Below are 15188 nucleotides of genomic sequence, written 5' to 3'. Positions count from 1 at the left end.
GGGCCCTAGTTAGTTTGGCTCAGTGGATAGAGCGCCGGCCTGAGGACTGAAGGGTCCCAGGTTTGATTCAAGTCAAGGACACATGCCTGGATTGCAGACTCGGTCCCCAGTAGGGGCCATGCAGGAGGCAGCTCATCAATGATTTTCTCTCATCATTGATGTTTCTATCTCTCTCTCCCTCTCCCTTCTTCTCTGAAATCAATAAAAATATATAAAAATTTAAAAATGCCTTAGAATTCTTCTCCAGGCTATAAAATTGTTACTTTCTATCCAAAATCCTGGGCAAAAAGTGTTGTAATATTTTTAACTTGTCAAAAGCTTTCATATATTTGGGGAAAGAGAGAGAAAATTACTTTTTTGAATAAAGGTTTTAATTAGAAAACAAAAAAGCCACCAGAAATAATCATCTTTCGTATAGTATATTTATAGGCATGAATAACTTGTGAGATGTACATTTTGAAGTTTCAATCCATAACTTATAACATTTACTATAGTAATGACAAGACAGCAGGTCATCACTTTACAACATTACACGTGAGTGAATTTGACTTACAAATAAAATATTTACAACCTACATTTACAAAACGACATTGTGTGCATACAAAATGAATAACTGCTGAAAATTTTAAAAATAATAAGACAACTAAAACCCAGAAGATACACTTAAGGCAGACCAGCAAGACACTGAAATAATTAAGGCTGTGGAATTCTTCTGCACCTTGAAAATATAGAGCTATTTATCAATACTGTGGAGTGATTTTTAAACCAATTATTAACAAGCCTGATGAAAGTATGAACTTATATGTATATGTGTAATGGTCCCTATGGGGAAACCTGTCCACTTATGGAGAAGGCCCTTTTATCTGAATAGCCAGAGAAGCCACCCCAAAAGACTTGGTGGGGAGGGGTCACTCAAAACCAAGAGGTGCCAGTGCAGTTTGCAAACCAACTGTTAATAATTCAAATATAAAGGTACTTCTGACTCCATGTAAGCATAATATCCTAAGCAATGGCCCCATTATGCTTCAGGCTTTGTTGATTTGGTTTTGTGGACTTCAAGACTGCGAATAATTCCTAATTGAGTAGAATCTAACTCTACCCACCAGCCCTAATGATTTTTAATGGCCCTGAATCGTTTTCCAATAGAAAAACTGACCCATCTGGGCTGTCTTCAAATGGATAGATTTCTGCATATGAGCAATAACATATACATATATATTATACACTATATACATGTACAGATGTACATATATCCGTATTTTCTAACAGTTTGCACTTTGATCACTACTGTTCTCTGACTAGGATCTCACTCTAAAGAGGATGTTTAGTTTTTTCAGTCTTCACATTTGTCTTAACTACAGTTTCACTCACTTTCCCCATAGAGTAGGCTGAAGTTTGGCAGAAAAAGAGGTAAAAGCACCAGGGTAAAAAAAGATCAAACATAGAGATGACAGATATGGCTTAAGTTAGTAAGAGAATATGTATGTTTGTTAACTTCAAATTCATAACCACAGTCCTTGAGATCATGGTAACAGTTTCCATAGTACTCCTGGATGTGGATTCATTTCTTGAAAGAAGTCAGGCATGATGGAACTCTTATTCTAGCTATTCTTGGGCTAGCAAGTTAGGTTGCTTAAATTAAGCCTCCAGAGTTGGGACTCCAATAATTTTATTTGCACGTTTTTCTACCACCCTCCATTTTCTCAGCTATTATCACTATCCAAAATAAGTTATGTGAATAAGCAGTTAATCTTGAACATTTGAATAGAAACTAAATCTGACCACAGTTTAGAATCTCCCAGCAAACAGGCTGACAGGGAAACACAATAGCCTATGAGTACTATTGCAGGCTTTTCGCAAATATCCCTCGAAGATGAAAATTTGCCTTAGAGTAATTGCTTTTTAACTTCTACATATATTAAAAGTGATGGCCCTGGCCGGTTTGGCTTAGTGGATGAGCGTTGGCCTGTGGACTGAAGGGTCCTGGGTTCGATTCAGGTCAAGGGTACATGCCTGGGTTGCGGGCTCGGTCCCCAGTGGGGTGGGGGGGAGGGTGCAGGAGGCAGCGCATCAATGATTCTTTCTCATCATTGATGTTTCCATCTCTCTCCCTCTCCCTTCCTCTCTGAAATCAATAAAAATATATTTTTTAAAAAGTGATGAAGAAAATATGGCCTATGATACCTCTGTGTTCTATTTCTGTATAGGTTTCTCACATGAATATTTTCTAATGTGTAGTCTGTGAACAAAATGCAGTGCCTTTTAATCCTCTAGAGTTAATGAAACAACCAGAGCCTTAGAGTGTTTATAAAATGAATACGAACATAGTAGCTTCCCTTAGTGGAGTATGTGATCCCGAGATTTTAAATAGTTAAGAAAAACCATAATACAAATGAAGCCACTGAAAGCTCACATACTGTGTTTGCCTAGCCTGGACTCCACAGAGATGCTACATGGGAGAGAAAGAAATAGGTCAACATTCCCCCAAACTGAGCAAGGCATGGTATTTGCACATTTGCCCCACTGCAGAGACCCCTTATGTGTGAAATATTCCCTCCTCTATCAAATTCATGGGGCAAAGTTTTAGTTAATTCACAGAAATAACCTCCATCTGGTTTATAATATATTTGCTTCCTAATTCTATAATGGGGACATATTCTCACAGATGTAAATTTCCATGCTCTTTCATATGAGAAAAAAGTGATGACTAACTCATGGCACCAAATCATAAAGGCTATGAGAAAGCAAATATGCTCCTGAAAAAACGAATTATCTTAAAAAAAAAGAAAGATTCAAGATTTTCCTTCCCCAAACCAACAGTTCTATTCATTTCTACACCTGCACATTTAACTTGTTTCTGTAGCAGATGACAGTGAGACTCTGAAGAGTGAGGTGTAAAATCAGACAATATTTTCTTCTCACTTCTGCCTTCCCAGTGAGGAAAGTGGCTGTCTGGGGTCTTCTCTGCCAATTTTCCCAGAGTGCAAAGCTCTCTGAGAGGAGAGAGCAGCGGTTGCTTTGGAGGGCATCTTACTCCTGTGTCTGCCATAAGAAATACTGAAGAAGACAGCTTACTGACATGAGACTTCAACCAGTTCTTCCTAACCTTTTTCTGTAGACAAGCTTTTAAATGATCAAAATTACAGGCCAAGACCAAATAACATAGGCAAAGAGCACTTAGTACTTCCAGTTAAAATCACTTGATGGAATTTAACCTCATGAGTTTGCAAAAGGTATCTAAAGACACGAATATTGAAAAATTGGAATGTTCAAAGTTCCTATCAATAAAATTCTTAGCACTGGCAGTGTGTAGCACTTTAAAAAAAAAATCAAGGTATTTTCTAGACATCCCAACTAAGGTATTCTTCCAACATTCCTATGAAATTAACGTCTACCCTCTTTCCCCCTAACTTTCTAACAATGGGGACATTTGGGCCAAATAAAAACAAAGACTTTCTGTAAGAAAGGGTGAATCAGGAATAGCTGAGGTTGTAACTCAAGAATTCCTAGGCTCACCCTATATTCAGATGTTTTCATTTAAAAGATATTATAAAGTGAAGAAAAATGCTGCAATATCAGTCACTCTAAATACAATGAACTTTTTTATCTCCCGTCCTCCCCTCTGAAAGGCACTACCATTATAAAGGCTTTGTGAGTCACAAAGCAGTGAAGCCAGCTTTCCCCCTCCTCCTCTCCCCCAAGAGTGATATGGCTGTGAGAGACCCGAAGGACACTGCCAACACCACAATTATTTAAAAAAAAATGTTCCCACATTCGGCTGTAAGTAGATATAAATCTATTTAATCTGAAACAATTGTAAAAGATGCAGTAAATCATTATGCCTTTTAAAAATTATTATGAGTTGTCCCTGATCTTTCCCTTTTTTCTCCATCCCACCTTTACAAAACAAAACAAACAAAAAACCCCAAACCCTATGCAATGAATATAAGCCAAGCAAGAAGCCTGTGACTTTAACCAACATTTACATTTTTTCCCAGTTCAACTAGAAGTTCACTTTCACTAATTCCTCATTAAGTTTTGATTTCAAGGACCACTGTTTTAGAGAAGTGGACTAATTAGAGAAACGGACTATTTTCTCTCCTTTCCACTTTTTTGTTATTCGAAGAACTAAATATATCTCCCAAAACAGGTACAAGGAAGTAATCCCTGGCCCCTCATCTCTCACCTAACGTCCATTTCCCAGTCCTGTTCTGGGACTCCGTGTTACTTCCAACTCGCTGTGGAGAATTCTTGAACCAGGATCGCTACCTCATCACAGTTGGGAGGAACCAGAAACTTTGCAGACAGGGGGCGTCCCTGTGAGTTTCCTTCAGTTGCCAAACTAGATAAACTATACCCTCTTCCTCTTGGGGCCTCTATTAAACTTATTCTACTCTAATGATTGTACTTTGGCTCCAGTTAACACAATCATACTACTTTTCATGCCTGTGTCCTTTCCCTTCCGTCTCCTCACTTCCCCAAGTGCCCTTGGGGAGGGGGAATTCCATGCAATTTCATGTCTGAATCCTCCCCACCCCGCTGTAAAAGCTGATGCAAAAGCTTTGGCTCTAACATCCTGTCAACTGCCCTCCCCACAGCGCGATTCCACTGATGCTCTCCTGTGCAGCCCGTGCACCATTGTCCTGGGCCCTGCCCTTCTTAAGCAGAAACTCAGCTTGTCTCCTGCTTGGTCATCAACACTCAGAATGACTCAGCAGGGGCTCTTTCATCGCCATCCGGGGTGGACAGAACAGAACTTGCCAGGCCATATATATGGATATTTGGAATCCCCAGTGCCCGCACTCTATCTCACGATGAGTGCAGGGACCAGGCTTTCTTCTTTTAAGCTATGTCTCACAATAAAGACATGTTTATGAAAAGAGTTTTCAGTAAATTGTTTTACATTTGAAAATACCATGTCACATAGCATTTGTATATACATTCGTTTTTAAGTAAAGACTATGGAGGGTTCATCAAGGGAGCGCTCTGAGGAAGGGACCCTTGATGGCCCAGGCCATTCAAAAACTAGGAAACGAACACAGTCGGAGTCGGTTTCCACATATTTGGTTAATCCTGAAAATACGAAGTGCTATCTAGTCTTATTGCTTATACTTTCTACTCATTTGTTCATTTATAATCTTGGATGGGATGAAGTGGAGGGTAGATGAGGAAGTTGACTTTGAAATCAGTGGGAAGGAATGAGGAGTATTTTTAATTCTACCTTTCCACTGTGCAGATCAGTGTTTTTATATATTAAAGTTCAGGCTTATGTCCACCCTTCTTTTTCACTTAGATAGGTTTGTAGTTCTGTTTATACTTTATCAGCTCCCTGCTTGCACTTCTGAGCTGCATGATTTCAATGTTTTCAATCCTACTCTAGGACAGAAGCAATGCCATTAAACCTGATTTGGACAAATATGTGACTTAACTATTTAAAATATTGTTTGCATAACCACAAGTTTCAAAACATGTTCCAGAAAACAAAGAGTGGATCATGTACAAACACAAAAACAAAAACGTTTTCCAAAACAAAAAATAGAAAAAACAAAACATGAAATGCCCAGGTTTAATTGTTCTTCCACTAGCAGAACAAAGGGCAGTTAATAGTCATCTGATGCGAAGAATATACACCAGAAAGCAGCATCGGCCTCAAAGTGCAATTAGTCCTTTCAGTCTCAGGAAACATTGGCGGCTGAGTGGTGGTAGTATTGCAATCGCAGTTAAAACTCAATGCTCTATTAGGCTGATGTATCAGGTTTTATTCCATGGCTTCAAAAAGGACTTGGGACCAGGCCTTTACAAGGCCTATATATGGCTGCCTCCTTTTGGTGAGCACCCCTTAGCTTCCACAAGGGGTAGGAAATCAAGTAGGCCAGCTTTCTGGGGACTGCATTCTACAGTTGTAGAGGTCAGCAGAAAGTGGTGGTATAGAGTTCAGAGAAATTGTAGGAAAGGTTTCTATTTGCCCTTTTATATGAACCTGTTATATTCACTATCAATTTCAAACCAAGTGTAGACATAAAAGCAGCCTACAGCTCTTACTGTATATGGACTGATTTTCCGGCAGGCTTTCCTGCCAGATGAACTCTGAGCTGCCAGTGAATTGGGGAGTAGCATTTCCTATACAGAACCTACGAGAGTCAAATGCCTGTGACTGAGAGGAAGGCCTTCTCACCCACAGATTGCAAAGGGGTAGCTGCTTTCTCTTCATGCACAGGTTCTGGTAAAAGATTTCTATACAAGATGTATAAAATGCTCTAAAAAACTCGTCATCTAATTGTGCTTAGTCAAAACAATGTAATGCTTCGGTAAAGAAATCACTGTCCTAACTGGAGCACTCAAAGTTACTTATGCTGATTTCATATAGACCTCTACATTATAAAACTCTGAATTCGGAATGGGATATAGTTCACTGTATGTGTAGATGGTTCCTATAAAGAAACTATATCTAAGGAATCTAAATCACACTAGTTGGCATACATGACATCTCTGTTAAACAGAACTTTTGGCTTAAAATTTCAGCCAAGGCAGAGAAACCTTTTACACTCACTACAGTGAGCTGAAGTTTTGTCCAGTTACCCACTCTCTTTGGAACACACAATTAATATTCTGTATCAGCTAGTATTCTTGTTATCCTTGCCCCTCTTTGTAATACGCTCTGTGACTTTCTCCTCCTTTGCCTCTTCTGAATGGCCTTGTGGAAAGCCCTGGATATAGGGTGATTTTTCTGCTGCTCAGACCCTGAATAACCACTGACGAGGTTTAAAAGGGATCATCTCTCAATCCAGAGAACTGCACGGAGTGAAATAATGAACAGAATTATTTACAGCACATTCAGTCTTGCTTTGGTTCACACTGCACTTCCATGTGAAACCTCTAGGGCTGGGACACGGCTACGTCCCTTGGTTTACCCTGTTGACGATGTAGCTCTTGACATTGGGAATGGGCCGCACATCGTTCTGATGCTTGCGGCGTTCTATGAAGCACGCCAGGCGGGAGGTGTCCAGAGGGATCTTGGAGTAGCTGCCATTGTGGGGCTGCAGCCACGGATGCTGCAGGCAGGTGGCTGCTGTGGGCCGCCTCCGGAAGTCTTCCTGTAGGATCACATTGATGAAATCTCTGGCAGCATTGCTTACGCCACAGAAGTATTCATGGGGGAAGCTGAAGTCCACCCGACACACATTGATACACGTCTCTTCTTTGCTCTCGTCCAGGAAGGGAGAGACCCCACTCAGCATGACGTATGTCAGAACCCCAATGCTCCAGATGTCAGTGCCCAGGGACACAGGGATGCCTTGGATCACTTCCGGGGCAGCAAACTCAGGGTTGCCCAGCAGGTGGTGGATGTGGAAGTGACCTGAGATCTGGACAGCATCCTCCAAGTCGATGAGCTTCACTCGAGGCACTGGAATCCGCAGGTCAATGAGCAGGTTTTCAGGCTGAGGAGATAGTTCCAAGGAGGCAGGGAAAAGAGAAGGCAAGTTCAGCCCTCTGTTTGACTATCAGTAGAACTCCATTAGTTCAAGCACAGCTCTGCTATCCTATATAATAAAAGGCTAATATGCAAATCGACCAAACAGCAGAATGACCGATCGCTATGATGCTCACTGACCACCAGGGGGCAGGCGCTCAATGCAGGAGCTGTCCCCTGGTGGTCAGTGTGCTCCCACAGGGGGAACACCGCTCAGCCAGAAGCTGGGCTCACAGCTGGAGAGCACAGCGGTGGTGGCAGGAGCCTCTCCCACTTTGTGGCACCACTATGAATGTCGCTGTCAGTCAGACATCCCCTGAGGGCTCCCAGACTGTGAGAGGGTGCAGGCCGGGCTGAGGGACACCCTCCCCGCAACCCCAGTGCATGAATTTCGTGCATCGGGCCTCTAGTATTTTGATAAAGCCTATAGTATATGGGACATTCCCTCTGCAAAGCACATAGGAGGCTTCAAACTAAGCTTAAATGGGGGTGGGAGGTCTTTTGACATGGAAAATCATGTTTTCATAGGTATCCCTTACTTCTGCATTGAATCAAGTGAAGAAATAAATTATTCATTTTGGAGAACAGGGCCTTTCTTGAGCACCATGGAAAAGTTGACATTTATTTGCTTCCTTCTACAAAGTTAGAAGTAGTGGTTAAAGCTTGCCTACCTTCCCTCACCCCAAATGTCATTGTGAACTCACGAAAAACACATTTAAATTGTGTGACAACCTAGTTTCTATTTAATATTCAGAAGGGTTCTAATCTAAGTAAATAAAAATGAATTAGAATGAACATCCCTCAAGGATCATGACTGGCAGGTTGGACTAGGTCACTTCCCTGCAGGGGTGGCTGTTTCTTATTACCTTGATGTCCAAATGGGCCACCCTGCAGTTGTGAAGGTACTGCAGTGCTTCCATGATGTCTCGGATGTAGAAGGCCACCTTTTCTTCCATCAGCTCATCATGATTCATAAGGTAGTCCAGGAGCCGGCCATCATCCATCCTGAAAGTAGGGAGGAAGAGGCAAAGGAACTATGTTTGTAAAGAAACAAAGAAATAACACACATACACATCTGTAAGATCTTTCCTACCCCCTGGTTATAGAGATCAAAGTGGTCATACAGGCATATTTTATCCAGAGTTTAGTTAGAACTAAAACAAACAAACAAATAAATAAGCAAACAAGTAAATAAAATCACAAATGTGGTGTGCTTCAGGGAAGACATCTGTATAACCTTGTTTAAGACACATTCTGTTTGGCTAACTTTTAAAATTGCTCATGGCCAAAAAGATCCAACTCCAAGGCCCTTCGAGAGGTTAGGTTGTAAAATAGAGAAGTCTTCAGAGAGAGAGAGATTGAAAGCTATCTCAGCAATATCTGATTATCTGGAACCTGGTGACTACAAGCAGACCCACAGGCTTTTATTTGTTTCCTTCTACAAAGTCAGATATAGTGGTTAAAGCTTGCCTACCTTCTCTTACCCCAAATGGCATTGTGAACTCACACAAAAAAAATTTAAATTGTGGCAGCCTAGTTTCTGTTTAATATCCATAAGGATTCTAATATAAGTAAATAAGTGAATTAGAATTGACACCCCTCAAGGATTTTTATTTGTCAAGTTTTAGTTGGGGAAAACCAGGAAGTAGGCAAAGTTTTTCTTTGGCATTCTTGACCCTCTTTTGAAACCTTTGCCTTTTACTATAAGCAACTTTTCAACCTTAAAAACTGTGACTGAGAACAAGGTAGGAGGAACCAGGCAGACTCTGATTTGAATCCTGATTCTGCCACTTGCAGGCTGGACCTTAGGGCAAGTCATTTAATTCTCTGTGTTATGGTTACCTCGTCTTTAAAGTGGGAATAATAACAACAACCACAGCAATAATACCTACTTCATTATGAGGACTGTGCAGGGACCAAGTGAGACAATTATGAGGCATGTACACATAATTGGTAGTAATAGTAAGTGCTCAATAAATGCCAACTACTTTCTTTTACTAAAAAATATCTTTTTACGGATTTTTAGAGAGAGAGGAAGGAGAGGGAGAAAGAGATAGAAAAATCCACCAGCTGCCTCCAGCATGCTCCCTACTGGGGATCGAGCCTGAAACCGAATCGTACCGACAACCTCTTGGCGCTTGGGATGACATTCAACCACTGAGCCACTGGCCGGGCAATGTCACCTACTTCCAGGTACCTGTGCCCTCTTTAGCAAGGAGTGACCAGATGTCAGACAGTTATGCTCTGTGCACTGGGCTCTTAAAGGCACATCCCCAGGAAATGCCCAGGCAGAGAAGCGTTGAGTAAGGGTCAGCACAGCTGAAATGCCTTTGGCCCAGTTTCCATTCTCTTCTCCAGCTCCTTCCTTCCTACAGATCTCTTCTGCGCCCCTTGACAGGAGCAAAGGTTGGGAACAATGAAGACCTCCTTTGTCTTCCTTCCCTGACCCTGACAGGCATGGGGTGGGCATGGTGAGTATGGAATGAAGTAGTTTTGGGCTTGTGAGATGCATCCCCCTGGACTTCTTGGAGCATGTAAGGGAGAAATTAACAGCAGCACTGCTCTGGGATCCGAAAGTCTCAACCACCAAGTTCACATTTAGAGCTCCTGGATAATGCAGATGCCTAGGCCCTGCATGTGGTTCTCAACCTTCCTAATGCCGCGACTCTTTAATACAGTTCCTCATGTTGTGGTGACCCCCAACCATAAAATTATTTTCGTTGCTACTTCAAAACAGTAATGTTGCTACTGTTATGAATCGTAATGTAAATATCTGATATGCAGGATGTATTTTCATTGTTTGTGACCCACAGGTTGAGAACCGCTGGGCTAGAGGATCAGAACCTCAGTCATCTGCTTCAGTTGCCTGGTAGAGAAAAGCTCTACCAGCCATTTGGATGGTCACAGAAAGGGAGACCCACAGCCACAGCATAACCAAGATTTAGCACAGGAACTGCCTCTCACCTCAAGTCCAACCAAGTACCTTTCTAGGTTCTCACAGTAACTCTCTCCAAAATATGCATGTATCTACGAAATTGAAATCATTCATTTAGCTATTGGTCTTCCTCATTCAACGTATAACTCATCATGGTCAAGAGCTACTTTTTTCATCTTTGTTCTCCCCACCCCGATTCAGGTCTATATAGTGGTTGGCACATAGTGAGTGCCCAGTACATGTTGATAAACTAGTTCAATTCACTCTTCATCTAGTTTAATCCCTGCAACATCTCTGAGAAGTGGGACTAATTCTTCAGACTTCACAGATGAGAACCCTGAGGTCCAGGAAGTCACATAAACTGCCCCAAACACGGAGCTGGGACTAGAGCCCAGTTTCTTCATTCCAAGGGCTCGTCTTTCCATTGCACCAAGAGCCTGGTGATGGACACCTTCCCTGGGATGGTGATCTGCAATCTGGAGGAGCAAAGGTTCTGGGTTGCTGTACCACCTTGGTATACAAGTGATAATACCTTTTATCGGAAGTATAGGCAAATATTACATGTCACTTGTAAACAAAGATAATTCACTGTCCACAGAATTCACCACTTGTGTTAGGAAGCTCCCGAACAAACAGGTTAGGCTCAGAAAGGCTGTTGGTAAGTGCATTTGCTAAGTCCAAAGTGACAATCTACCAGCTACTGCACAGCTGTGTAAGTATCACAAAAGAATTACCAATACTAACAGTGTTGGTTTTGTTTCTTTTCAACCAAGTTACAAATTTAGCTTAAGATGTTTGCATTTGGGCTTAAAAAAAAATTTATTGATTTTTTACAGAGAGGAAGGGAGAGGGATAGAGCGTTAGAAACATTGATCAGCTGCCTCCTGTACACCTCTTACTGGGGATGTGCCCGAAACCAAGGTACATGCCCTTGACAGGAATCGAACCTGGGACCTTTCAGTCTGCAGACCTATGTTCTATCCACTGAGCCAAACCGGTTAGGGCTGGGCTTTTTTAATTCATCATAAATAAATTTATGATAAGTTACTTCTGCAAACACCCTCATACACATACAGCTACACCAACAATTTTCAACTTTTTTCATTTCATGGCACAGATAAACTACTAAAATTCTGCATAACACCAAAAATATTTTTTTGCTCATCTGACAAAAAAATAGGTATAATTTTGATTCATTCACACTGGACAGCTACTGTTGTGTTGGCTGTTGTCAATTTTTTATTTGCCAATCTAAGGGAAAAGAGATCAGTGCCCCTGACTAAATAGTCAGGTATTGCATGTTTTAAAATTCTTGCAGCACACCGGTTGAAAATCGCAGAGCTAGACCAAGAAGCACACAAGAGCAAGACTAAAATGATAGTTGTAAGCTGTAAGTGCAGGTGTTTCTCTACTGAACAGAGGTTCTGTGGAGCCAAACCCAGCATTGGCCTTTGGTGCCAATGTCTGTCTCCTCCCCAGGCCGGGTCTTATCGGCACCAATCTGATAACATTTCTATGAGGGCTCAGTACTGCTGAAAAGACTTTCTTTAGTCTCTGTAAAGTCTTTCTACAGCACACAGCATGCTCTCTGTCCTTAGCTTGGGGTAGTGGTGAGGAGAATGGGACCTCACTACTTTTTTTGATGTCTTCTGTGGCCAAAATAGATGGTTGCCTGAGTCCCTAGAAAATCTGGAATGAGTGGGACATTTCGAAGCTAAGGTTCCACCCTTAAAGGAATTTCTTGGATGGTAGATGGGATGCGATGGCAGTGGATTGAGGCACAAACCTTCTCTCATTTCAACCCCAGCCCTGTCGATAAGCCTATTGTCCATCAGGTTTTTCTAAACTGCCCAGCTCAAGAGTCCACAACAGAAAGAAAATGAAAACTGAGTGAGAGAGATGTGGGTTTAAGTCCCAGCTTTTCCAATTCCTATCTTTAGTGGAGCTTCCTTATCCTGGATTTTCTAAAAAATGGGAATAACATTCTTATAAACTGGAGGGCCGAGGGCATGTGCCATAGAACACTTTGTCACCTAAGACACTGCGTTAAAGACAACTGCCAGTAAATAACCCAAACAGCTGGGGACCACCTTAGGGAGACGACGGCTGTACTTACAGTTCCAGAATCAGGATGTAGGACGTGGGAGACTCGTAGGTGTCATGGAGAGTGATGTACTGTGGGTGCTGCAGGTGCTGGAGGAGCGCGGCCTCATGGGCAGCCTGCTCTTTCTTCTTCATTTTTTTGCTGACGAATTTCACAGCAACATCTTTGCGGGTGGCTTTGTGGATGCACTTCTTCACTATGGAGAAACGGCCTCTGGGGAACAGAAGGGAGAAAGCATTTTGTCAAGATTCATTAGTCAACTGGGTACTATCTTATTCAAGGAAGTGTGATGTTTTCACGCAAGTGGTCAGATAGTAACATTTTATTAGGAATTCTATTTTCCTGTACAGTGGCCACCCTGCCCCCTTATCCAGGGGAATACATTCCAAGACCCTCAGGGGATACTGAAACTGCAGACTGTACTGAACCCTACATATACACATACCATGTTTTTCCTATACATACCTACCATTTTATATAAAGGAAGCACTTTATGGCTTCTCTTTAGTGTGTCTGAATTGCTAGCATCACTACTCTTGAGCTTTGGGGCTATTATTAAGTAAAATAAGGGTTACTTGAACACAAGCACTGTGATACTACAACAGTTGATCTGATAACCCAGATGATGCCTAGGTGACTAATGGGCAGGAAGCGTACACAGTGTGGAGGTGCCGGACAAGGGGGTGATTCATGTATCAGGTGGGATGGAGTGGGATGGTGGGAGATCTCATCAAGCTACTCTAAACAGGGCATAATTTGAAACTTATAAATTGTTTATTTCTGGAATTTTCCATTTGATATTTTCAGACCACAGTTGACTATGGGTAAATGCAACTGTGGAAAGTGAAACCATGGATAAGGGGGGACTACTGTAATTTTAATTACAATGTTATCATTCAGAAACACCATTTTTCCTTCCGTAGCATTTTAGGCTTCTTTGAGATAGAAAAATATTTTTCCGTCATTTTCAACATCAACCACAGGTTCAGTTTTCTTTTCTAAATAGAATATCTCTCTATATAAAAGGATATGCTAAGTGTCCGACTGTCCAACTGGTCACTATGATGTGCACTGACCACCAGGGGGCAGACGCTCAATGCAGGAGCTGCCCTGGCACGCACTGGCCATTTACAGTGAAAGGGCACTGCGGACCTGGTGCCCACAAAACAACACTTGGCTTCCCCCAATTGGGACATAGGCCCTGCCACCACCCAGAGCGACACCCCACCAAATCACAGCCGATGCTGCCGAGATCCCATGGAGTAAAATGCGGCCCACAGCCCAGCCCAGCCCAGAAACGGTCGCTGTGGGTGCCGGGTAATGACGTCACAGAGCAGTGCCCGGCTTCTTCTCCCTAGCGACTAGCCTCCTTGGAGTTTCTTCAGCCCAGGAACACGACTTGCTTTATAGCCAGGTGGAAACATTTTACACTTTAACCAAATGTCTGTGAAATGTTTTCCCGTGCCTCATCTCATTTGACCCTCACAAAAGTCCTGGAGTAGGTAGATAGGAGACTCAGAGGAATCCTATTTTCTTTTCATTAGCCAGAAAATAGAGATTTAGAAAGCTTAGAAACTTGACCCGACTGAAAAGAAGTAAGAAATGGTGGACCTTGAAAATGACTTCAGGTTTTCTCACTGCACAGGATATAGTCAAACACTGCTGCAGTTAAATATTTTACCCTTTGTTCTTCCTGTGTGATCTACAATAATTTGCTTTGTGTTGATATTTACTGCTGTGTTGCTGACAATTACCTGAAAGAGAAGTTGGGGTGCTTCACTGGGCTGGAAAAAGTTTAGCTAAATCAGAAAGCAGGTCTAATTAAGCAAGTTTATCTATCTATATATAAAGCTCTTGCTGGCACCAATCACACGTGTGTGTTTTGATCTGTCCTTGTTGGTGGTGAATTTGGTTGACACTTCTATTATAGAGAAAGGGCGAATAGCGATATTAAAATATTTCTTCTAATTAATTTCCTTTCAATGTGCACGAATCTGTGCACTGGGCTTCTAGTATTTCTATAAAATACAACGATAACAGTAACAATGTTAAAAGAGGAATTCTACTTATAATATTTAAAAACATTTTAAAGAGGCTATTTTTAATTTAATTTTATATTTATTATTTTTAAGGAAAATTTCTAATATACACAACAATAGAAAGGACACTATATAGATGTTCTATGCACCTAGCAGCCCACTTCAATAATTATCAAGATTTTGCCAACCTTATTTCATCTATTCCTTTCCTGCCTTTTGCTTTTTTTGAAGTGTTTTAAGCAAAATTCATATAACATGTTATTTCACTCATTAATACTTCAGTTTGCATCTTTAATTGACAAAGACATTTAACAAGTATATAACCAACCATTCTATTTTTATATCTACCAAAATTAACCACACCTAAAATAAAGGAAATGTTCCCAGGGATAGCTGTAGCCCTATGGAGGGTAGTAAGAGAGTGAAGTAGAAGGAGGGGGGTGATCAACAATGGAAGCAAAGAAAGAGAGGGTCAAAGAGGTGACAAGCCAGTGCCATCAAGGCTGGAGGTGCCCTAACCCATGAACAGAGGAGTGAACGGTCTGAAGAGTTCATTCCCTTAGCTGAAATGACACCATGGCCATGACCAAGACTGACCAACTGACTTCTTAACCTGGCTCTGTACTCACCAAGCAACTT

The 15188-nt window shown here is 41.6% G+C and overlaps 1 protein-coding gene across 17 annotated transcripts in view; it reads right to left on the bottom strand.

The window, feature by feature from the left end:
- Positions 1 to 400: 400 nt before the first annotated feature.
- The window catches only part of KALRN (kalirin RhoGEF kinase), a 635703-nt gene continuing 620915 nt past the window's right edge, over positions 401 to 15188 (bottom strand). For all 17 annotated transcript variants that reach the window (XM_070406353.1, XM_070406356.1, XM_070406366.1 and 14 more), the window contains 3 exons: positions 12523 to 12723; positions 8338 to 8476; positions 401 to 7439 (listed from right to left, as the gene is read on the bottom strand). In XM_070406353.1, the coding sequence (XP_070262454.1) occupies positions 6894 to 7439; positions 8338 to 8476; positions 12523 to 12723 (886 nt within the window). In that variant the 3' untranslated portion in view covers positions 401 to 6893. The remainder of the gene's footprint in view (positions 7440 to 8337; positions 8477 to 12522; positions 12724 to 15188) is intronic.

The sequence above is a fragment of the Myotis yumanensis genome, unplaced genomic scaffold (assembly GCF_028538775.1).
Source record: "Myotis yumanensis isolate MYYU_CA2020_CCGP unplaced genomic scaffold, mMyoYum1.0.hap1 SCAF_2, whole genome shotgun sequence".
Classification (NCBI taxonomy): Eukaryota; Metazoa; Chordata; class Mammalia; order Chiroptera; family Vespertilionidae; genus Myotis; species Myotis yumanensis.
This window is presented reverse-complemented; position numbering and strand designations above follow the sequence as displayed.